The 24,897-nt window shown below is 40.6% G+C and overlaps 1 protein-coding gene across 3 annotated transcripts in view; it reads left to right on the top strand.

The window, feature by feature from the left end:
• Nucleotides 1-24,897, top strand: part of pemt (phosphatidylethanolamine N-methyltransferase) — a 90,484-nt gene that overhangs the window by 39,778 nt on the left and 25,809 nt on the right. For all 3 annotated transcript variants that reach the window (XM_034202246.1, XM_034202243.1, XM_034202244.1), the window contains exon 3: nt 21,629-21,744. In XM_034202246.1, coding sequence (XP_034058137.1) covers nt 21,629-21,744 — 116 coding nt within the window. The remainder of the gene's footprint in view (nt 1-21,628; nt 21,745-24,897) is intronic.

The raw sequence follows: 24,897 nt of genomic DNA, 5'->3' as shown, positions 1-24,897 counted from the left end.
ATTTGTGTTCAACATGTAAGAAGTAGAAAGTACAGGTATTTGTGTTCAACATGTAAGAAGTAGAAAGTACAGGTATTTGAGTTCAACATGTAAGAAGTAGAAAGTACAGGTATTTGTGTTCAACATGTAAGAAGTAGAAAGTACAGGTATTTGAGTTCAAAATGTAAGAAGTAGAAAGTACAGGTATTTGAGTTCAACATGTAAGAAGTAGAAAGTACAGGTATTTGGGTTCAACATGTAAGAAGTAAAAGTAAAAAGTTGTTAGAAAAATAAGTAGTGGAGTAAGGTACTGATACCAGAAAAATGTACAAGAACAAAGTATTTGTACTCCACTACTTCCCACCTCTGGTTTCGAGCAAGATTTGCCGCCAATTCCCATCCCCCTTAATGCGTATGGCCTGATTTGGTGTCTCAAAACTTTAAAACTGTTGAGATCAAAATGAAAGCAATAATTGGGCGTTATATTGGTTTCCCTGCTGAAGACCGGAAAAACTGTTTAATCAGATTGTTTCAGACGGAGAGGAATAAAAAGGTAGACGGACAGTCTAGGGAATATGTTTTTTTATAACATTAAAGCATGTAAACATGGTTCAGCTGCTACCAAAATTGAATTGTGAATTTAAAACTGAGCATACGATCTATTAGGGCTGCTCAATTAATCGTATTTTAATCGCGATTACGATTATGGCTTGCAACGATTACGAAAACAACGTAATCTAAATAAAACGACTATTCTTTTATTATGACTTTTTTTTTTTCCAGTTGAATTATACTTAACGTTCAGGGTAATCAACTGTTAAAAACATAGTGTTAAAATAGTTTTCTCCAATAAATGGATGTTTTCAAAGTCAATGAATAATCGCATTTAATAATCGCAATTACAATTATTGACCCAAATAATCGAGATTATGATTTCTGCCATAATCGAGCAGCCCTACGATCTATCCTCAAATGCACCATGACCTCAGCTGACTGGAGATAAGAGAAAGACAACAGTAGCTGATCTCATTCATTAATCATAATCATTATTTTTCATATGGATTGGGTTCAATCAGTCAGATGAGTTCACATAGATATTCATGACTTCTGTAAAGAACATTTATTTTGTTTCATTCATCAAACCCTTCATGTTGTTATTCATTGGACTCAATTAGACTGATTGGAAGGGCGATTTGACCTCAGATGTTCCCACACGTTGTTTTTGTGTGAGTCACTTCCGTGGGCATTGGAAACTATGTCAACAAATCTCTCGCTAAACCAGTGGTTCTCAAACTTTTTCCGTCAGGACCCCCTTTGGAGGAAAAAAAAAAGTCGGGCCCCCCCCATCACAAATAGTCACGTAATGGGCCAAGTTAACATTTATTAAAATACATCAATATGAAGGTGAGCATTCCTTTAAAAAATAAAATAAAAATCACTTTGCTAGAACAGCGATAATAAAACAATGCTTCATAAGTCTGTGTGCTCAAAAAAATAAATACATAATACAATTGTGCAATCCCTTTGCTAGAACAATACGTTATAATCAGGGCTGCACATAACAGGTGCGCATGCGCACCTCCGCCAAAAAAAGAGCACTGGGTCTTTTGAAAAAGGGCGCATTTGCGTACCAAAATTGAGAGAGGGAGAGGGAGAGAGAGAAGAGAGAGAAGAGAAAAGAGAGGAGAGAGAGAGAAAGATATTTGCGAGTTGCATATGAACTCAGGGTCGGCCCGTAGCGCTGGCTAGATGTTGGCCTAGGGCGCCAGATCTGGGGAGGCGCTGCGCTGACAGTTCTGGGAGGGAAAAAAACATTTTTGACCGTTGGGGCTCATCCTAATTTTCAGCAACATTCATAATTAAGTAAATGTAACACCCTTTTCACCCCGGTTACACATTTCATTTGCCCTGTACGATGGGCGCTGTAAGTGATGAAAATGGGGGATGTTGGCTTATCTGGCGCCCGCAGCTCACAGCCAAAATGCGAGTGAGCGAGGGAGAGAGGGAGGGCGCACCACCCGGTACCGGCGCTGTTATTAGAATCTGGTGCTAGCTGCTTTAACGGATATAAGAAGAAGATGTTTCTACAATGATGTGGAGGGAGAGTCCTCTCCAGTCAGACCGAGAGACTGATAACTACAGCTCAGTGAGGTAAAGGACTGAGTGTTTAGATAGTTCACTTTAGTCTAAGTTCAAACGGTTGGTCACAATTTATGTAAACACATATTTCCAAGGCACTCCTTTATAATTATTGAGATAAACAGGTGTGAAATCATTCCAATGTATACTATAGGACAGTAACCAAAAATATCCTTTAAAACTGGAGAGATAAAAAAAAGCATAAATAAATAAATGTTAAGGTAAAATAAGATATGAATGAACAACACAAATAAAATAAGTTACATTAATTTGTTATTGGCTATGGTAGGTTATTGGTTATGTTCACATACTTATTTGATTACATCCACTTGTCTAAGATGACAACAGAGACTTTCGACCCAAAACCAGCAGCTAATCGCAGACTCAACCAGAGAGAAAGTAGTAGGCCTACATCATCAGCTACCATGTCTGACAGAGAGGAAGACAGTGAGGAGAACAGTCAGGAGGGGAGTGATGACAGCTTGTAGGATTACTGGTCGTGCTAATGTTGTCTTGTGTTCACCTCTGCATGTGTGTTCTGTGTTCACCTCTGCATGTGTGTTCAGTGCCGTGTGTCTGGCAAATAAAGTCAAGACCCCTCAAAAGTTACGGTTTATTTCATTTTAAGGATGAGCACCAAGCAACATCTCCAGGTGCTCCTTTGAGAACCAGGGCAACAAAGTTATGTGCACCCCTCTGGTTATAATACTTTGCAATCTGTGCAAAAAAATGAAAAGAAAGAAAATGCTGATATTTGGCAGAAAAGTGTGTCTTATCGCAGGTGGCTGCAATGAGCCTGTTTTTATTTTGGGAGTGCTGTGGGGTAGCTTGACGTTAGAGGGTGCTCAAACATTTAGGGTTTCCCATTAATGTACCGGGCGCTACAGTTGAATTTTCTACTGCAACAATCCCCACGCGCATATACACAGTGTGTCAGTTACAATGAAGGCTCGATATATAGGTGTAAGCAGGGGTATTTCTATAAGTGGGGAGTGGACCTGACATCCTCGATGCCCCCCACTTTGAGAAACACTGCGCAAAACCAATTAAAACTTCACAAATCCAATATGCTGTCAGGTGAAATTGAAGGATTTGAAGATTGAACAGTTCTTTATAGGAAAGGTACTTGAAAGCAGCTAACCCTTTTCTGAAAACAATTTCAATATGACATGAGTAGAAAGAAAAGGTTCAGATTATTTCACCGCCGAGGCCATGAATCCAAAGAAAGTGAAACATTATTAGCCGCTTTCACACCAAGTATTTAGCCGGTACTTGTTCCCCCCGAACTCTGTAGTCCCTCGACCTGTCCTAGTAGATCGCGTTCTCACCGGAATAAGTCCCTGAGGGAGGATTAGGCAAATGAAGCCGCTGACGTCACTTCTTCTTCTTCTGCTTTGGGTTTACTGGCAGGCTTACTTTGTAGTGGTTTATCTGCTATTTATCTTTGCACTAAGGTGTGTCTGCTGCTGAGCCTATTTACTATGCATACACACACCTGGGACAGCGTGATGCCGTTATTGTTATTATTGCACTATTGTAATTTTGTCTTGACTGTGCTAAATAAAAGAGAGAACCAAAAGCACTGTACAAAATATCAGCTTTATTGTCAATTTACTCGCTGTTCAGATACCTCATAAGAGCTGTGCGCGTGTCTTTACCGAACAACGCCTGTAAACTTTGGAGTTGGGGACTGTCTTCCGAGTAAATCACCAGAAGCGCCGACACCTCTAATGCGAGCCAATACAATGGAGGCTTCACAACACTTTTCGGAGTTGTACGGGCCGTGGTTTGGAATTTGCCCAGCCAATCAGAAATTGAATGTGGCCGACACACCCACGAACCATTTCCTCCTCAGGAAAGTACTACCTCTCTAGCAGGGACTATCTGGGGGTGAAAAGGTTTGCTCGAACTAGGGACTAGTTCCAGATCCTTTTTGATGTGAAAGCAAATCTCCCCTATCGGCCTAGTTCGGGGGGAAAAGTACTCCGGTGTGAAAGCGCCTATTGTCAATCCGACCCATGATTCAGATCCAAAACATCATGGGTTCTTCATTTGCCCAAGCTTCTACCTTCCACCAATTCTCTTGAAAATCAGGCAAGTAGTTTTTTCCAGAATCCTGCTGACAGACCAACCAAATCCAAAAACATACCCTACATTTTGCCATAAACGTTACACATAAATGCTCGCAAAAAAGCCCTTAAATAAAACTACATGACCACCGTTCAGGCCACAGATCGCTATGGACTGTCTGAACCAGTGGCGAGCCGTCAGGGCCCTCTAGGCCCTCTGTGAGGGCCTAAGATATTCTAAGAAATAATATTTGAAAACATTAAAAAATATATATATATATATGTTTTTGTTGTTAGATTTTTCATTAGTTTTACCAAAATAACTTGATTTAATTGTATGTAAAATAATATTTCCAAAGAAATCCTTCGAATCTGCCTGTTCAGTTTCTGTTGGAATGTGAAGGGTTAAATGCCGTCTCTGAAGACGGGAGAGCTTGTTGGTCCCCTCTCTACATTCAGCTATAGCAGTGGTTCTCAAACTTTTTCTGTCAGGCCCCCCCTTTGGAGAAAAAAAAAAGTCGGGCCCCCCCCAACACAAATAGTCAGGCTCAGTGGCGGCGCCAAAGATTTATTTTGGGGGTACTGTGGGGTAGCTTGACGTTTCATAGAGGGTGCTCAAACATTTAGGGTTTCCCATTAATGTACCGGGCGCTACAGAGGAATGTTCTACTGCAACACTCCCCACGCATACACACAGTGTACCCGCAACTGTTACAATGAAGGCTCAATAATCAGCTCACGGCATATAGGTGTAAGCAGGGGTAAAGTGCTATTTTTATAGGTGGTGTGTGGACCTCACATAGGGGGGTCCGGGGGCAAGCTCCTCCGGGAAGATTTATTTTTAAATATTGAAGTTAAAAGCATCAATCTGGTGCACTTTGAGAGCAAAATGAAGAGATCTATGGATACATCTCTCAACACAGAACTGTAAACAGATTTACTATTTCTTTATGGATATTTTACAAATCACTCCCCTTTTAAACGTTATACATTTTTTAATGTCATATAGTATTTCATAATTGTTTTTAATTTATTTATATTAATGGTGACCAAAACGTTTGAGACCCACTGAGATAACACTGAGAGAGTCCTTTAGCTCACTGAGTCTCTCAGTCTGACAGGAGAGGACTCTCCTCCACTTTGTTGTTGAAAAAACTCCTTATATCCGTTAGCGTAGCTCGCTAGCACCAGAAGCTAACAACAACGATCTCCGGTACCGGTGCGCTCTCTCTCTCTCTCGCTCGCGCACACACACAAAATGGCTCGTTCCACACACACAGAGCCGAGCTTGAATGAAACACAGACACCCAGACGTAATTGTACTGTATCATATTATTTTCGAATCAATAATGTTTCAAAATATGATTTTCTTTTTTTTTTTAAATTGAAAATCTTTTTTCCAAAACATTTTTAATAACCATTTTTTCTCCTGGTCTCTCGCGCCCCCCCTGTCATGCCTCTGCGCCGCCCTGGGGGGGCGCGCCCCCCACTTTGAGAACCACTGAGCTATAGTAACTCAACGAGAGAGTAATGTCAAATGACAGTACAATTGACCAATCATATCTTCCCTCTAAATGGGTGGGCTTTATTTTCGCGGACTTTATGACAAGTTCCGCCCGCTGTGAGGTCTATGCAAGTGGTGCAGTGACGCGTCCTAAAACCCGGAAGTAAGCTGCGCTCGGATTCCCTCGACAGAAAGCAATGGGATTTCTCCATAGGATTTTGGAAAATAGCTCGAAATAAGGTCTGTGGAAAACGAACCTGTTAGATAAATGCACGTTTTGTTCAGACGGATAATATCCACATGTCTACCCTACTTTTATTATTTTCGAATCATAAATCTAATCGATAGATTTATGATTAGCATAAGTTCGTTCATGATAGCTCACTTCAGTGATAGTGATGACATCGTTGCGAAATTATTAACCGAGTCATTTTCAAGATTGAGTTACAATGATAAACTGGAGTGGCAAAGGATCAGCTGCATGACCCGCCATGAAGTGCTTCATCCAAAAGGACAGGAGGATGGACTTTGTGTTTCAGTGATTTGATCATCAAAGGTAGGCCTAAGTCATTTCAATGCGGGCCGCTGTGCCGACTTCATTCATTTGTAATTGTTACTTGGCTGTGGGTGCCCTGTCATGATAGGTGTTTATATAAATGGTGTTGTTTTGTGTGGTAGAGGGTCGCTGTCATTGATGCGTTTTGCACCCTGGGCCTCTGTTTTGATATTCCACTGAAGTATACGCTGTGACGTAATATCTCTTCTTTGTTTTCGAGGGAAGGGGAGTCAGAGGGTCTAGGTATAAAAGTCACGGCTCGCCACTGGTCTGAACGCCCTGAGTTTTTTTATTAAGGCATATGATCAGTGTCAATAAGCCAAATCCCAGCGTGACTGAAATGATTCTGTGCCTTCGGAGCAATGAAAAAGCTTAACGGTGTCCATGACAAACAAGCCACAGTCTGAGACGGTCAACTCCTGTGGTTGCTATAGATTCAAGATGTTCAAGATTGTAACATGTATATACTGTAGGACATAAAACAAATAAAACAGATACAATAATGCAAGAGGACCATTTCAGTATCTCCAACACTGAGTATCTTTTTAAGTGTCTTTATTTAGTCCAGCTCCCAGTGAGATTTCTACAAGGAGAGACTTTGACTCCATTTATCTTGACGTCTGCTTTTATGAGTCATCGTTGGTGACATTTTCAGGGATGTAATGGGTTTGAACTGCTGACTGCATCAAGGTGGAACAAGTGCAGTCACATAACGGACGTTTAAAGGGCAGATTTAAACGATGGTTAATGGAGAGCAAAATGACACCACTTTGTGTATTTCACCAGTTAAATTAAAGAGAAATCAACCTTCAGATTTGTTGTTTAATCTTTTCATTCGATGGTAGTAACATGACATGCTGTGAATAAGCCAATGTTGGTGTGCTTTTTAGCAATACAGCCGACTAATCCCTTACAGTGATGTGGCTGAAAGTTAAACAAAGGGTAGCAATAGATGAAAGGTCATGGGGTCAAGAGCCAAACAGTTCAAACCCTTAGGATGATGACCATTAAATGTCTTAGACCTCTCAGTTATCTAATGTGTTATCTAAAACTAACAACATTTCCAGAAGCAGTCTTTAAAGGTGGGGTAGGTCATTTTGGAGAAACCAGCTCGACTGCGCTAGAATTTGAAAATACACAACCGGAGAAAATCTGCCACTTCCTCACAGAGCCCCTCCTCCAACACACACGAACGCGCACATGACCAATGAGGGCACGAGATCAGTTTGTGCCCAGATGGAAGGCTGACAGGCAGGTAGGCCATCCAGTTACTTTAGCCGGCTCAGATGATTGGTCGAGCTTTTTACAGCGCTACGACTTCCACAGATGATGTTTTATGGATGTTTTGTCAAAGCACTTCAGATATTCATTGCTATCGGGATGTTAAGAGCATTCCATGGAATATAACAACAAGTGTATCTCGGGCCGGTTTCTCAAACTTACCTACCCCACCTTTAAAGTTAATCTCATGATCGGCGCAAACTGAAAACTCATCTCTTTCGACTCCACTTCGAACGTTAGAACTATTAACGAAGCACTTTTATACTAATAAAGGACTGGCTTATCTAAAGCCAGTTGAGTAGCACTTGAAATGTTTGGCTCTATGAAACCTGATGTACTTTATGATTCTGTTTTCTTCAAGGTTGTGTCTTCCTGGTCGAATGTACTTATTGTAAGTCGCTTTGGATAAAAGCGTCAGCTAAAAGCAATGTAATGTCATGAATAGTCCAAATTGACAACAGATTATAAAAGAAGTTCTTAGTTCGCAAATGAATTCAGTTTTTTTGTTTGGAAACTTTAGGCAAGATGGTGGAAAAGTCATCAATATTTGTCACGAAATATCTAGAAGTCCCAAATATATAAGGCCTAATCGACTAAGGTTCATGAATATCCATGACTTGATGGTCAACATTGGGGCAATATGCTAAAACGCTGACGTTGCTAAAAAATAAAGTGTCCTGTGTCAGGGTAGAGTGAAGCAGGCAGGACCCAAACGCAGATTTAAACAGAAACTTTATTTCAAGGCTAAATACAACAACAGAACTCTTCCCAGTGAACACAGTCGAGACAAACAAGGATCCAACAATGACAGACAGAAAAACCAGAACTTAAATGCACACAAGACTAATCACACAAACAAGACACAGGTGAGGAGGGAGGAGAAACCACAGGGGCACCAGGTGAACACAATCAGGAGGGCAAACACAGAGGCAGGAATCAACAGACAAGACAGGGGGTGAACACTTTTCAAAATAAAACAGGAAACCAGAGACAGACAAAACACAACACAGACAGACCGTGACATCCTGTCCCCAGATTTTGATCCAATCTAATCAAACAGGTTAAACCTTTAGGATTAGAACCATGATCATTAAATGGCCTCTCAGTTATCGAAAGCCAACAACATTTCCAGAGGGAGCCCTTAAAGTTAATCTCACGGTTGGTCTAAAATGGCAATGGATTATAAAAGCAGTTCTTAGTTCACCAATAACATTTCTTTGTGTAGAAACTTTAGGCAAGATGGTGGAAAAATCGTCAATATTTGTCAAGAAATATCTAGAAGTCCCAAATATGTATTGACTAAGGTCCATGAATATCCATAACGTAATGGTCAACATTGGGGCATGTGTCCTGTTCCTTGATTTCGATCCAATTTAATCTAAATTAAATTACTTTTATTGATAGAGCCGCCAGTTTCTGTTTGATTTGACAAAATGTCCATAAATCTCCAGGTATTTTAATATTCAATTAGCATTTTTCCTGAACAGAGGAGCGTCTAATCAGGCTGTTGCTGGTGTGCATGTGATCTGTCTATGTTCTTGTTCAATTTTCATCGTTCCTCCAGAACAGCACACACTCTCGCATTAATGCATTTGGCTGAGCGTGTGTTTGCATATGTGTGCACGTTGTAATCAGCTGTTGATTGGCTGATAAAATCACAGTCCATATTAAAGAGATGAATTAATGCTTTCACATCTGTAAAGTGGTTCTTCGGTCCGTTTCAAAGGAACATTTCATTATTTGTTGCTGCACAAGTTCTGGTTTGGTTAATAAACATAAACGTATACTGACTGGACTCATGTAGGGAAATTCAATTCTGATAATTGTTAGAAGTTTATGCAACACTTTGATATTTCTGACGTGTTTCTTGAATGTTATGTATTTAGTTTTTCGTTGGTGTCCCATAGAGCCGATTATCATCAACTGCAAAGGGTCAGTGTTATGATTATTAGTGGGCTGCACGATATCGCAATTATGATCAGTTGTAATGTGCTGAACTAAAGTACTCCTGACACACACTTACTGTAATGATACACTTTGTAAAATGACCAAGTACAGTCAGGTACAAGCACTCCGTTTGAACAGATTTCTATGTATTTATCAGATGAAAGTCCCTAACTGACACAAACAAGTGTTATATATTGCCTGTATAGCTTCCTGAACAGATCATTAGTAGTTTAGCTACTAGTGTAGTAGTTTAGTTTAAGTGTTGGTTTGTATGCGACCGATGCTACCTTTTCTGGAGGTCTTGCTTTTGTTGTTCGGAACCAAACCAAACAAGTGGAACGTGGAAAACCACACTGAAGTTGCAGTTATTTGGTCTTTTATTCTAAAGATTCAAAGGCAGCCACATAGTAATCTTGGTTTTATCTCTAAAGAGTAAAGCGTCATCATCTACCTGAGGCCTGGGGGGTATACTACGAAGCAGGATTTTCGCTTAGCCGGCTAACGTCAGGGAAAACTCGGGGTTTCCGGTCCTACGACGCTGGTTCTCTTTTTAGCGGGCTAGATAACTTATTCTGAACGGCTAGCCTGCGCCGGAGCAGGATAGGTTCCAGGATAAGAGATCAACTGTGCGGAGTTCTTCTATCGCCACTATACTGTTGATTTATTTAATGTATAAACTGCCCATATTGTTCATGTAGAACAGTGTTCACGTAAGCCTGCACATTGATTTTATTTTTCATTGAATGTAACCGTTTCAATAAGGATACATCTATTACAGGTTGAGGTAGAAACCATGGTGGAACAGCTGATAACAACGGTGTGCAGAGTTTCATGCGATCAAGTCATATTACAGGAGAAAGGAAATACAGTTTAAACTGCCGTTGCAGTTCAAATCACCGACTGTGTGAACGTGAACATTAATAGAATATCACCTCCATCTTCAGAGCAATCTGACTATTATAACATTAGCGTTAAGAAAGCTTACTGAAATATCTGCCACAACATAAGTAACCGGATCAAAGTAACATTAAGTACAGTCCATATCACTTCATAATGTATCATCTCCTGATCCGAGTCAGCTGAGCCGTATCTGGCCGTGCAACACTCACAGTGTCACAGACTGTATGCAGAAGTATTATTTTAAGCAACACATTAAGTTGACGAAACACTCGAGTCAAATGTAATTAAAGTCAGATCGTGTTTTAGACGGGGCAGTGATATCATAAACCTGTTAATGTACGCATTCAAACACTTGTTCTGTTCCCAGCTGTATTCACCTTGCAGGTGCAGCTCTGTGGCTTTGATCCTGGATCAAGTGTTTAAGTCATGGATGTTTAAAGTTTAACTTCTTCATATGTCTAATATTATAGTTGACTTTTCATTCAGGAAGTATGACGCTGCGCTGTCAGTACGCTTCTCCATGTTTGTGATTGGTCGAATGCTCCAGATACCACCCCTCTCATGTGAACGCGCACCTAGCTAGATAGGACACGGCTGGCTTGAGCGATCCACTTGATAACCCGCGTTGTAGGACAGTTTAGCGACAGCGCGTATATTTTGAATTAGGCCAACCGGCTAACTCAAACATATCCAGGTTAGGTTGAACTAGATTCGTAGTATAGGCCCCTGCTGTGATTTCACTCGATCACAGGTGCTCAAAAGCTGCAGTGACCACAACCCTAACCACTGAAGGGGCTGAAAGTGAGCTAAACCCAAGGTACTTTATACATACATTGAATTAAATACATTGTTTGTACATACATTGAAACAAAGGGTGCTTTTTAGCTCCATTACCCCATGTTTTTGCTACTTAAACGTTCTCCTTAAACATTGTCCTTATTATAAAAAAAATTGCATTTTAAGAAGTTATTCACAAAGCATACCTGACAAAATAAACACATCTAGGTACATAGATTAACTACACAATAGTTGACAAATCCTAAAGGAAATAATAATAATAATAATAATAATAATAATAATAATAATATAAATAATAATACAACTAAAAACGTTATCCTCTTAAAGGTCACATATTATGCAAAATCCACCTGGTCATGTCTCCTCTACATCAACATGTGTCCCCTCTTCTTCATGTCTCTTCTACATCAACATGTGTCCCCTCTTCTTCATGTCTCTTCTACATCAACATGTGTCCCCTCTTCTTCATGTCTCTTCTACATCAACATGTGTCCCTTCTTCTTCATGTCTCTTCTACATCAACATGTGTCCCCTCTTCTTCATGTCTCTTCTACATCAACATGTGTCCCCTCTTCTTCATGTCTCTTCTACATCAACATGTGTCCTCCTCTTCTTCATGTCTCTTCTACATCAACATGTGTCCTCTCTTCTTCATGTCTCTTCTACATCAACATGTGTCCCCTCTTCTTCATGTCTCTTCTACATCAACATGTGTCCCCTCTTCCTCATGTCTCTTCTACATCAACATGTGTCCCCTCTTCTTCATGTCTCTTCTACATCAACATGTGTCCCCTCTTCTTCATGTCTCTTCTACATCAACATGTGTCCCCTCTTCTTCATGTCTCTTCTACATCAACATGTGTCCCCTCTTCTTCATGTCTCTTCTACATCAACAGGTGTCCCCTCTTCTTCATGTCTCTTCTACATCAACATGTGTCCCCTCTTCTTCATGTCTCTTCTACATCAACATGTGTCCCCTCTTCTTCATGTCTCTTCTACATCAACATGTGTCCCCTCTTCTTCATGTCTCTTCTACATCAACATGTGTCCCCTCTTCCTCATGTCTCTTCTACATCAACATGTGTCCCCTCTTCTTCATGTCTCTTCTACATCAACATGTGTCCTCTTTTCTTCATGTCTCTTCTACATCAACATGTGTCCCCTCTTCTTCATGTCTCTTCTACATCAACATGTGTCCCCTCTTCTTCATGTCTCTTCTACATCAACATGTGTCCTCTCTTCTTCATGTCTCTTCTACATCAACATGTGTCCCCTCTTCTTCATGTCTCTTCTACATCAACATGTGTCCCCTCTTCTTCATGTCTCTTCTACATCAACATGTGTCCCCTCTTCTTCATGTCTCTTCTACATCAACATGTGTCCCCTCTTCTTCATGTCTCTTCTACATCAACATGTGTCCTCTCTTCTTCATGTCTCTTCTACATCAACATGTGTCCTCTCTTCTTCATGTCTCTTCTACATCAACATGTGTCCTCTCTTCTTCATGTCTCTTCTACATCAACATGTGTCCTCTCTTCTTCATGTCTCTTCTACATCAACATGTGTCCCCTCTTCTTCATGTCTCTTCTTCATCAACATGTGTCCCCTCTTCTTCATGTCTCTTCTACATCAACATGAAAATGAGCTGATCATATTTTGACCACTTTATGATGTCATAACGATGTGTTGTCTTGTGTAACCATTAGCCAATCAGCAACCAAGGTAACCCCCCCCCCCTTATCACCTGAATCTCCTCCTAGAGCACCATTGAGTTCTTTGTAACCAAATGTCTCTCAGAGGGGCGTGGGGAGGGGCTCCTTATTTTCATCTAAAGTAACAGACAGAGAATCAGCACTTTGGAAACAGGGCTGAAACAGAGGGGATTATGGGTAATGCAGCAATGATCTGTTTGGTGTTTCAGCCAATCAGAGACAGGCTCTGTATATATCTGAGACCTGTGATATATTGATGAAAAACAGGATAATGGAGACCTTTAAGGGGCATCATATGTTCTCTTTAAATCTCCTGCGCTGAAACCAATTCAAGGGTCCGCATCTCCGAGCTCAAGGAGACGCAGGAAGAACATGCTGCTTTAATTAAATTAAATGTGCTCGTTCTTCCAAATCTGGCGCCACTCACTCCCTGTTCTCTCCTCATCCCTGCCTGTTATTCCCATGGCTTGAATCATAATTTGATGACGTAGTCCATCTGAAAAGCACCTGAGTATTTTTAGTGTACTTACTCCCCCAGTGGGAGATGCAGTCCCGGGGCGTAGTGACATTAATGGCTCACTAATGCAGATTGTGGGTACTTAGGATGTTCTGCAGGGTAATAACATGTGTTCTTGGGTTTCAAATTGACCATGTGTACTTTTTTTGTTAAGTTAAATTAGGAATAAGAGGCTCCTTTAGTCAGGTTTGGTTAACAAGTAGAGAAAGAAGAAAATGTTCCCGTCCTGTAATATTTTTCACTTTTTATTTTAGCTATCCAGAATATTCTATATTGGTTTTTTTATACTATTTATATTTGATATAATATTTTTATTTTTTATTTGAATGATTAATTATCTTTTCCACTTTTTCAAAGTATTGTATTTTAATGTCTGAACACACTGTGACGAAATAATTTCCCAATTTGGGATCAATAATCAATCTGTCTATCAATCTGCAATGATCTATTTGGTGTTTCAGCCAATCAGAGACAGGCTCTGGATATATCTGAGACCTGTGATGTATTGATGAAAAACAGTATAATAGGGGACCTTTTAAGAAAGTCCAATTCACACAAAGTCTCCCATCTTAGTTTGGAGCCTATAAGAAGCATGTTCGGTGAGGCTACTTGCTTTATAACATTATGTACCATCTCTTCTTTTGAAGCTGTTAAACATGACATTTTAAACTCAAACTTGTCTATCATAAAGTTTCAGAAACCTCTTCCGTCTACGTCAGCTGTTCAGGCTTATGCTCTGTGAATAAACAAGAGAGCACGTTGACGCATTAATGTGCCGTCATGTTACATTTAAAATGATGCATACCAACATTAACATGCACTATGACACTTCTGGATTCACCAGCGTGTTTCCTGCGAGGCTAATCTTTGTCATTGTTATTGCCCAGTGTCCCGCAGAGCAGCTGTAATGTGATCAACGTGTGGACGTAACCTCCGTTTGAGTCACTGAGGGATTCAGTTGTTTGGCTTTTTAATTACAAAGCAGTCTTCTCCGCTTGGCATGGGGTCAGAGGAAATAGGGACGGAAGAGACATTAAGGAAGAGACTGCGTGCTGTAATGGAAAACGAACCTGAAGATGTAGTTATTTATTTATTTACTTTAAAGATCCAAAGGCAACACATAGTCCAATTATGGGACGGAGTGGCGCAGTGGGCTGTGCGTTGATCATCAGATCAAGGGGGCGTTCCCGTCTGTAAAGCCGTTGTGTCCTTGGGCAAGACACTTCACCCACATTTGCTCCTGTGGGTACTGTCCACAGTACATGACCGTTACATGTATGATATGTGTGTAATGTGTACTTGTAAAGCTCCTTGATGACTTTGAGGTGTGACGATGGGTGGAGTGGCGCAGTGTGCTGTGCGTTGGTCATCAGATCAAGGGGGCGTTGGGGAACACCAGTTCGAAACCCGCCGCCGCTGCGTCTGTAAAGCCGTTGTGTCCTTGGGCAAGACACTTCACCTGAATCTGAACTGTGGGTATTGTCTACCATTACAGTACATGACCGTTACGTGTATGATATGTGTGTAATGTGTATTTGTAAAGTGCTTTTTTGAGCATCTGGAAAAGCGCTATGATAAATGTAAGGAATTATTATTATTAAATTGAGTTTAAAGTTCCCTTATTTAGGTGATAGTGATTGGCTAATGGTTACACAAGCCAAAACAACATAGTGACATCACAAAGTGGCCAAATCTGATTCAGCTCATTTCCAGGCAGGTTTTTGTATAGATCAGGACAGAAAGAGACTTTCCGAGTCTCTTAACGTAGAGGGGACACATGTTGATGTAGAAAATACGTGAAGAAGTGGATTTTGCATAATAGGTGACCTTTAAATCTCTTGGTATTTTACAGTTTTTCATCATTATTACTGGCTGCTACTTTTTTGTTGCACTGCTAGACACTGTCGTAAAATGTCACCGTGCAATATACCGTTTTGGAATATCTACTACAGGCAGCTTTTTCCCAAAGAGCTCAAGAACCTATGAGAATAACATTTGAGTAAGATTTGCAGCCTCTAAATCCTTCCTTTTATCCGCCTTGTACAGTTTATTTCATCTTACCTTTTTATTTATTTTATTGTTTAACATTGCCATTGTTATTGTTGTTATTGTTATTATTATCACGCGTCGCTTTCCACCTTCTTCTCCAGTAGGACTCGGATGAGGGTGTTGCACTTTTATTTTCCTTATACATGTGATGTTTTGTTTCTTTCCGTTAACCGTCAAGTGGGAAATAAGTATTTTTGTTGTGTGTTTCTCTTAGTGTCCTAAGATACTGTTACGTTTGGCTGAGAAAAAAAAAAATATATATATATATTATTATGAAGGGCATCTATTTGTATTTATTTTGTTTGTTTTAGAAAGGGGCAGGTCACATAAGATTTTATTCTTCTCCCTGCTCCTTTTCGCTCAATGGTGGAGTCATGTTTTGTGTTAGGAACCGTGACTCACTGATATGAGGACTCAATTGCACAACCCGGAGACGAAAAGGGTTTGCTATCCTGGCTCCAAGATGGTGGAATGAGCTCCCCATTGACATCAGGACAGCAGATAGCTTACACACCTTCCGGCGCAGACTGAAAACTCATCTCTTTCGACTCCACTTCGAGAGATAGAATTACTAACAAAGCACTTATATACTAATAAAGGACTGGTTTATCTAAAGCCAGTTGAGTAGCACTTGAAATGTTTAGCTCTATGAAACCTGATGTACTTATATGATTCTGTTTTCTTCAAGGTTGTGTCTTCTTGGTCGAACGCACTTATTGTAAGTCGCTTTGGATAAAAGCGTCAGCTAAATGCAATGTAATGTAATGTAATGTAATGTTTGATGAAAAATAAACTTTAATGGATCAAAAACAAAGAAATACTCTTTACAGAGGGAGTGACAAAACGGTAGTGATGGCAGTTTGACACTGAAGCTTCGAACGGAGCTTCAACCCTGGACTTCCTATTCCATGGAAGCAGTGCTTCGAAGCTTGCTTCAAATCACGTGACATATGACGTCCGAAGCAGCAACTGCTTCAAATCACGTGACATGTGACGTCCGAAGCAGCAACTGCTTCATTTCCTGAATGAATCAACTGACTGGTTCACGGTCCATTCACGCGATTCAATGCACTGCCTCGTCTCGATTCTGACAGGTGACAGGTTGAAACAGTTACAAACTTGAGCGCTTCAACACTTTATGGCCGCTCTAAACAATGCACAATGTGTGGGTTGTTGTCGTAGTTTGCGTTGTTGCTGTTGGTATTGAATTTGATATCATTATAGAGCAAGCCAGGAAGTAAGATAGGTCGTTCTGGCTCGGGAAACACTTCGAAATGTGGAGAAGTTGTGAACAAAAAGACAATTATCAGTAATATAAAAACAGTTAAATATTTCAAGCAATAGATAGTCCAGTGGATAGAGCCGGCGGCCCGAATGCGGCGATGTCCTCCGCGCAGCTGGTTCAAATCCCGGATTGGACGTATTTGAATCATTGCTTTTCAACTTTAATAACTGATAAAAGGCCCTCTCCTCCCAAAACATGTCTAGCACTCTCTAGTCTCTTCTCAATAACCCAATACACACAATTATCAATCTTTAATTGCAAATAGAACATGATATTCAGTCTTTGTGTTTGTGTGTGTGTGTGTGTGTGTGTGTGTGTGTGTGTGTGTGTGTGTGTGTGTGTGTGTGTGTGTGTGTGTGTGTGTGTGTGTGTGTGTGTGTGTGTGTGTGTGTGTGTGCATCGAATATTTTTCAAGGCAAAGATACGTTAAACCCACTGCAGCCTTGCACTTCGCCAGGAGAGGTCTCTGTAACTGAAGCTTCAAGAAATGAACCTATTTCCGACACAATTGTCCAAGTGGTTCGACGCTTCATTCAAAGCTTCATTTTGCCGGTCACAAAACAAAACGCTCTCATGGAGGATATCACAAAAGGTACTTGGTCTCTCTGTGGCTGCTTGGATCTGACTTCTTGGCTCGACAAACAAGACGAACTGACAACCGACAAGGGGAGACAGGACAATATATACAAGAGGTAAGTGGGAACAGGTGGAAACAATCGGGCGGGGCAGACGCTGACGATGGCGGGAAACAAGAACCAAGGAAGTAAAGGCACCTGGAATGAGACAAGGAGTACAAAATAAAACAGGAAGTGAAACAAACAACAAACATGAACGCGACAAATACCTAACAAACTAACATAATTGACGGGACACAACACAATTATTGTACATTTGGTTTTGCGTACCATGAGCGGGACAAATAAAAATGAAATGAAATTGTCTCCACTAAGCATGGACTAAAGTGTTGCTATGGAAACGTTTTTGTCATTTTTCCTGGTTTTTGCTGTGTTTTTAAAATCCATCTACGCATTTCCTCAGCCCACTCTGACTCAGTAACACAGTTTATCAATCAATCCACCAAACATGTCTATCAGTAATGGCACAAACATGAGGCTGCACAAATAAAAGAAATGTCGTCTCAACGCAGTACGGACTCGTCGAATATTCATACAACAAGCACGATATTTGCTTAAGGCTAAATATGTGTTCAAATACATTTTAAATGCAGTATTGTGGTTCTGCAGAGAGAATAAAACATATTTATTTTGTACAGATCCTCTTAAATAATCATACTATGATCATTTTAACATATTTGTCAATGATACTGAGAATTACCGTTTAAGAAATTGATCAATCTTATCCCAATATCAGTCAAAAATGTATACTTTTTTCCCAATCGTTCACCCCTATTATCCATTTTTAAGAATGTAATAGTTTCTATTTAAAAGTCTACATGACGCATGATACCCGTAAGACGCTGCCAGTCCCTGTGGAGTGTGCATGGTACAACATGGAGAGCTGGAATCTGTTAACAAACATCAATTAAGATCTGAGAGAATACAGCAGCTCCCTTATGTGCCAGCTGTCTTACATTAGGGAGTTACACAAGTCATGATTTTGCAGTGAAACAGATCGTTCCCTCTGAGCGAAAACAACAGCATCTGATGGTTTGCAAGGCAAGGCAAGTTTATATTATACAACACCTTTCAACACGAGGCAGTTCAAAGTGCTTAAAATGAAATACATTAAGAGCATAAGGAATGCGGAAACATGTTGGAAATTGGCATTTAAAAACAGTCAGGTAATAAAACATGAATAACACAGGAACATGATTAGAAGTTACAGTGCAGTTATAGTTCAATTAGAAGCAGCGGCAAAAAGAAAAGTATTATTCTAGTATTATTGCAGTATTCTTCTATCACCTGATTTCAGCAGGGGTTTTTTACCTTAAAGGGGACCTATCGTGCAAAATGCACTTTGTGATGTCTTTTATACATCAACATATGTCCCCGGTGTGTCAGGGAACTCACGCAGCATCAAAATAAAACCCTCTCTCTTTTCCTCCGTACCCAAATCTCTAAAAACGGGGAACAACGGAGCTGATCCAGATTTGCGTCCGATATGACGTAATATCTGAAATGTGGACCCGTGGCCCAATCAGAAACGTTGCTAGCAGAAACAATGCCCGACTGTTTTGGACGTAATATGGTCGGTGTTTACATTGGCATCGCTAACACTCAGAGCTAACCTGTACTGGAGAGCATGTGTGTGAAGAAGCAGGAAGTAGAAAGGAACTCACCTTGTGGTATAACCGGCAAGAGAGAAAGCCTTTGAGCTCCAGACTGTTTCAGAGAGAATCCTTGATCATCCATGATATGGCGTTTCATCACGGCAGCATTTAGTTTAGACAGTAGCTGCCGGGTCCCGCATGAGCTCAGACCCCTCCTAAAGCTTTATACCCAGAATCAGCACTTTAGAAACAGGAAGTGAAATAGAGGGATATGAGGCATTTCACACTTCATAGACATGTTTTTTATTTATTTTTATATATCTGAGACCTATGCTATTGCCTAAAAATAGCATGATAGGTCCACTTTAACATCAGGTATTATCGCTTGGGGCCCAGGGTCAGTTCAATCTTACGAGGTCAAGTTAGGGACCGTCTGAAAGTGCCAAAAAAGGTCTGATTTTGGGTCATTTTTCATGGACAGTCCAGCTTTATTTTCAACTGTAACTCCCCCCATTGCATACATCTCCCTGCTCACAGTTACACAGCAATTATATAGACTCTGAGGCATGATTATTTTTATTATTTTGTTAATTTAGGTTCATGGAAAAGCACATATTATATATATATATATATATGTTATATTGTGTATTTCGTGTGAGTGCTGTTATTATCTTTCTATCTGGAATGATCTTACAACTCCTGGTGTGGACCCAAAGTGATGTTGTTCTCCAAATACACGAATCCAATCACTTGTAAATCACGAAGAGGCACTTTCAAATCAGATTTGATAAGCCAAAAGGGGAAACAAATCTCACGGGGTCTTAAAAAAGGCCAAACCCATCAAGATATAGTCTAAAAATACACATTTTAAGATATAATCACCTATTTGCTATTGAGTCAAGCACTCTTTAGATACCCTGTGACCCTTAGTTCCTATAATACAAGAATAATGGCTGAAAACATGTTTATGTGGAGCTTGATGGATTCGGGTAATTTCGGAGGCTCCATTAAGTGCCCCATTGACGGAAAGAAAAAAAACACTAGGTTTATTTCAGATGTCATTATTCTGTGTGAGTGTTTGTAAGCCATTTATTTAAAGACCCCTCCATCGAGTCTCTTCAGACATCTGTCCATATTTCACTCACTGTGTTGCTAATCAATGCTAATGATCAATTTATGCTTTCTTAACCCTCCTGTTGTCGTGGTCACATTTGACCGGTCCTGATTTAACTGCTATTACATTAACACAAAAACCATTAATCATCACCACATTTCATTTAACACCCTTTCAAACTGTACATATTGTATCAGACTACTGGTACACATGAAGAACTGCAGTAAATATACAAAGAACAGACACTGAACATGTTGCGTGAGCCAGGTGTGATCCATGTGGGGGGAGGGGCACATAAGAGCGGGACATCTATCAAATTGTTCTGTGTGTGTGTGTGTGCCAGGTGTGATTCACATGGGGGGATTGGACCATGGATTGGACACATTAGGGGGGTGACACATCTAGTGTGTGTGTGTGTGTGTGTTTTATCTGATCCGGATGGTTACTAATTCCTTTTCTCTATGGCATGAACACCATGGGTGTCACAAAGTTGACTAAATCATCCAAAAGTCAATGAAAGTGGTGATCAGATATGTTCAAATGTCTCCTGTGAAGGATATCATGAAGCCTGAATTCAATCGAATGTAAAACAACAAAGCTATGATTGATGAAAGTAGTAAATCGGTCGGATTTGACCCGAAGACAACAGGAGGGTTAAATAAACCAATCACTACATTAAACGCTCACTTTTCCCTAAATTCTGGACGAATGGAGGTGCTTACAGTCCTTAGTGACAGGAAGTAAGAGTGCTTTTATATAAATGTTAAAGCTATTACTTTTGAAACTTCGCTTTTTGAATAGTAGGTTAGGAACGGAAATGAATGCCTGAATCAAATACTGCTTTGTCATTGTAAGAAAACTCTTCAATGGTATTGGGTTCAAGATTATAAATGAATAGGTAGATCAATGTTAGTCAAAGCATCAAAACAACCGTCTTCACACTCACGTAGGCAGCAAGGAAAGCAGCTTCCTGGCACTTTATTTATTAAGAATGCCAAGAGTTTTCAATCAGAAAGAGCAGAGGAAGCAACTCAATCATTTCAGTCAAGCAACCAAAGACGTTAAGAGGCTATGAGAAAAGATATATCAACAAATACCTAATAACCAGGTGAATATATCGCACTAACGTCACGCAACTAGCTGCTGTAGATTGTGGAGCCTTTAGCAGTGTAATAGCCAGATGTGGAGGTGGAGACCAAAACAGAGCAATAATTGGAGTTAATATTGGACTAAAATGTATCAGAGTAACGGAAAAATGACAGCAAATAAATGCTAATGTTGTTCAGTAGTGTTTGCATGTGTTAATAGACCAATGTTTCCTAATGAATATGTTCACAGTAGTCACTTTATTAGGGGATACATTGATGTTTTTGTTTTTAAAGCTGCTTGTTTTCAGTCATGGTTTTCTGGATTTCCCCCCCTGGGTCTCTTTAGTGAGAGGAATGGGAAAGTGGGGAAAAACGACTACATTTCGATTAGTAGTAATGCATTTTAAAAGATGAAACCATCGTCTCACGACCACTGTTTCCTGTCTCTGTCATTTGTCAGGTGGCCAGATGGGAGCATCGTACTCGCACCCTCTCAAAACTCTTCGGCAGCCCCTCGCTGGCGTGTTACTGCCTGGGGTTCATCATCATCCTGCTCAACGTCTACCGCAGCCACAGGTGAAACACACACTATCATTTAAAGGTCCCTCATTCTACTGTTCTTCATCAATATATCACAGGTCTCAGATATATACAGAGCCTGTCTCTGATTGGCTGGAACACCAAACAGATCATTGCAGCATTACCCATAATCCCCTCTGTTTCAGCCCTGTTTCCAAAGTGCTGATTCTCTGTCTGTTACTTTAGATGAAAATAAGGAGCCCCTCCCCACGCCCCTCTGAGAGACATTTGGTTACAAAGAACTCAATGGTGCTCTAGGACAGTGGTTCTCAACTGGTCAGGCCTCGGGACCCACTTTTTACTTGGTCAATACATCGCGACCCAACATTTTGAAGCACTCAAATCTATTCAACAAAAAAACGTGCTGTAATATATATATATACGCTTTTCAGCATACAATATTAATAAAAGTGAAGTACAGTGCATATATCCCTTATATCCCTTCACAGAACTAAAGTATGCTTTTAAAAAAGGTTTAATGAGATGATGGCATCAAAGCTGAACTATATAAAAAGGCCCACATGCTGAAAACCCAACCCCAGCAGGGGGTCTGGGGGGATTCTCCCCCAGGAGATTTTTAGAAAAACTAACATATAAACTATGCATTCTGGTACACTCTGAGGAGAAAATAAATAAATCTATTACTACCCGACATATTAATAATATTTTATGCCATTGTTTGTTTTTCACTTTGTTCTGACATCTTGCACAGAAGAGTAAAGAGGAGATAGTCTGTGCTATAGTCCGTTACTTCCAGTCCTACGCCGACTGCATGCACAGCGTTAGAAAATCGAAAAGTTTGACTTTTTTTTTTTTTTATTTCTTTTTTTTTCCCACTCACACATGATCCGCGACCCACTCGAAACGGGTCCGCGACCCACTTTTGGGTCGCGACCCACCAGTTGAGAACCACTGCTCTAGGAGGAGATTCAGGTGATAAGGGGCGGGGGGGGGGGGGTTACCTTGGTTGCTGATTGGCTAATGGTTACACAAAACATCATTATGACATCATAATGTGGCCAAAATCTGATCAGCTCATTTTCAGACAGGTTTTTATAGAAATGGATCAAAAGAGAGAGAATCTTTGTTCCTGAAACTTTCAGAGTCTCTTTCCACAGAGGGGACACATGTTGATGTAGAAGAGACATGAAGAAGAGGGGACACATGTTGATGTAGAAGAGACATGAAGAAGAGGGGACACATGTTGATGTAGAAGAGACACGATGAAGAGGGGACACATGTTGATGTAGAAGAGACATGAAGAAGAGGGGACACATGTTGATGTAGAAGAGGCATGAAGAAGAGGGGACACATGTTGATGTAGAAGAGACACGATGAAGAGGGGGACAACATGTTTGATGTAGAAGAGACATGAAGAAGAGGGGACACATGTTGATGTAGAAGAGACATGAAGAAGAGGGGACACATGTTGATGTAGAAGAGACATGAAGAAGAGGGGGACACATGTTGATGTAGAAGAGACATGAAGAAGAGGGGACACATGTTGATGTAGAAGAGACATGAAGAAGAGGGGACACATGTTGATGTAGAAGACATGAAGAAGAGGGGACACATGTTGATGTAGAAGAGACATGAAGAAGGGGACACATGTTGATGTAGAAGAGACATGAAGAAGAGGGGACACGTGTTGATGTAGAAGAGACATGAAGAAGAGGGGACACGTGTTGATGTAGAAGAGACATGAAGAAGAGGGGACACATGTTGATGTAGAAGAGACATGAAGAAGAGGGGACACATGTTGATGTAGAAGAGACATGAAGAAGTGGATTTTGCATAATAGGTGACCTTTAATGACACTTGTTTGTTTGTTGACGAGGTTTTAGTAGCCTTGAGTTTCACCATCTTGGCATCTTTTGGAAGCAGAAGTGAGATGAGAAGATGGAGCTTAGCGTAACCCAAATACATTTTTAGGCAACACAAATGTTACAGTTAACTTTGATGAACTTAAAACACACTTTGAAAAGGGTTTAAGATTGTGACAACACCCTAATCAGACAAGGGCATCATTTACAAAAAGTATACGCAGCTTTATTTTCAATTTTACTCTAAATTGCTCCCAATGGCATCGCCAATGGTATTTGAATGTGTGTAAATACGTTTTCTTGGGCCGATGGCACCCTTGTATGGCAGCCAGTGTGAATGGTATATGTAAAAACTAGGGCTGTCAAATTAATGCGTTAACGCAAAAAAAAATTAACGCCACTAATTATTTTAACGCGATTAACGCATGTGTATTTTTTTTCCTCGGCCGCCCCGTAGTTTCAGAGCGCATCGAGTTTAAAATACCATCTACAAGCTGATGCTGCCAGCCCCGCTCCTGCCGCCCGCTTGTGGCAGACCACACTTCCACGCTCACCGGCAGGCACCGACTGGCTGTTGGGAGGACCGGGAGGGTGTGTGTATGTGTGGCCCGAGCGAGAGAGAGACCTTACGTGCATTGTTGTTGTTAGCATCTGGTGCTAGCTAGCTGCGCTAACGGATATACGGAGCTGTTTAAATGAAAACAGAGGAGCGACATTTTGCCACAACTGCGCCGAGCACTTGACTTTATGCAGGAAGCCAGACAGTGGGACATTGTACGAGAAGTCAGCACACTCAGCACGGATAGTGCGCAACATGATTGCAGCGTCCAGGCAGCTCCGGTTCGAGCATATGCCTTGAGTTGCACATAGCTCCAACGATCCCCCACACACACACACACACACACACACACACACACACACACACACACACACACACACACACACACAGGTTGTTGTGTTTAATATTCATGAGGATATTTGTCATTGTTCAAATGATAATAAACATTAGCATAAAGCATATTTGTCCACTCATATGTTGATAAGAGTATTACAAACTTGAAAAATATTCCTCTAAGGTACATTTAGAACAGATCAAAAATGTGCGATTAATTTGCGATTAATCGCGATTAACTATTTGAATCGACTGACAGCCCTAGTAAAAACACTTTGAGGGGTTTTGAAGACTGAAAAAGTGCCTTAAGAATGCAATCCATTTAAAATTCCCACCTACAGTAAGAACCCCATAGCAGCGTCTCGAGCGCTGGCACTGCACTAAAATAGGCTTCAACTGCATTGAAGTTGTTTGTCCAGCATAGGTCAAACTGCA

The sequence above is a fragment of the Gymnodraco acuticeps genome, unplaced genomic scaffold (genome assembly GCF_902827175.1).
Source record: "Gymnodraco acuticeps unplaced genomic scaffold, fGymAcu1.1, whole genome shotgun sequence".
NCBI lineage: Eukaryota > Metazoa > Chordata > Actinopteri > Perciformes > Bathydraconidae > Gymnodraco > Gymnodraco acuticeps.
Note: the sequence above shows the minus strand (reverse complement) of the source record. Positions and strands in the feature narration are given on the sequence as shown.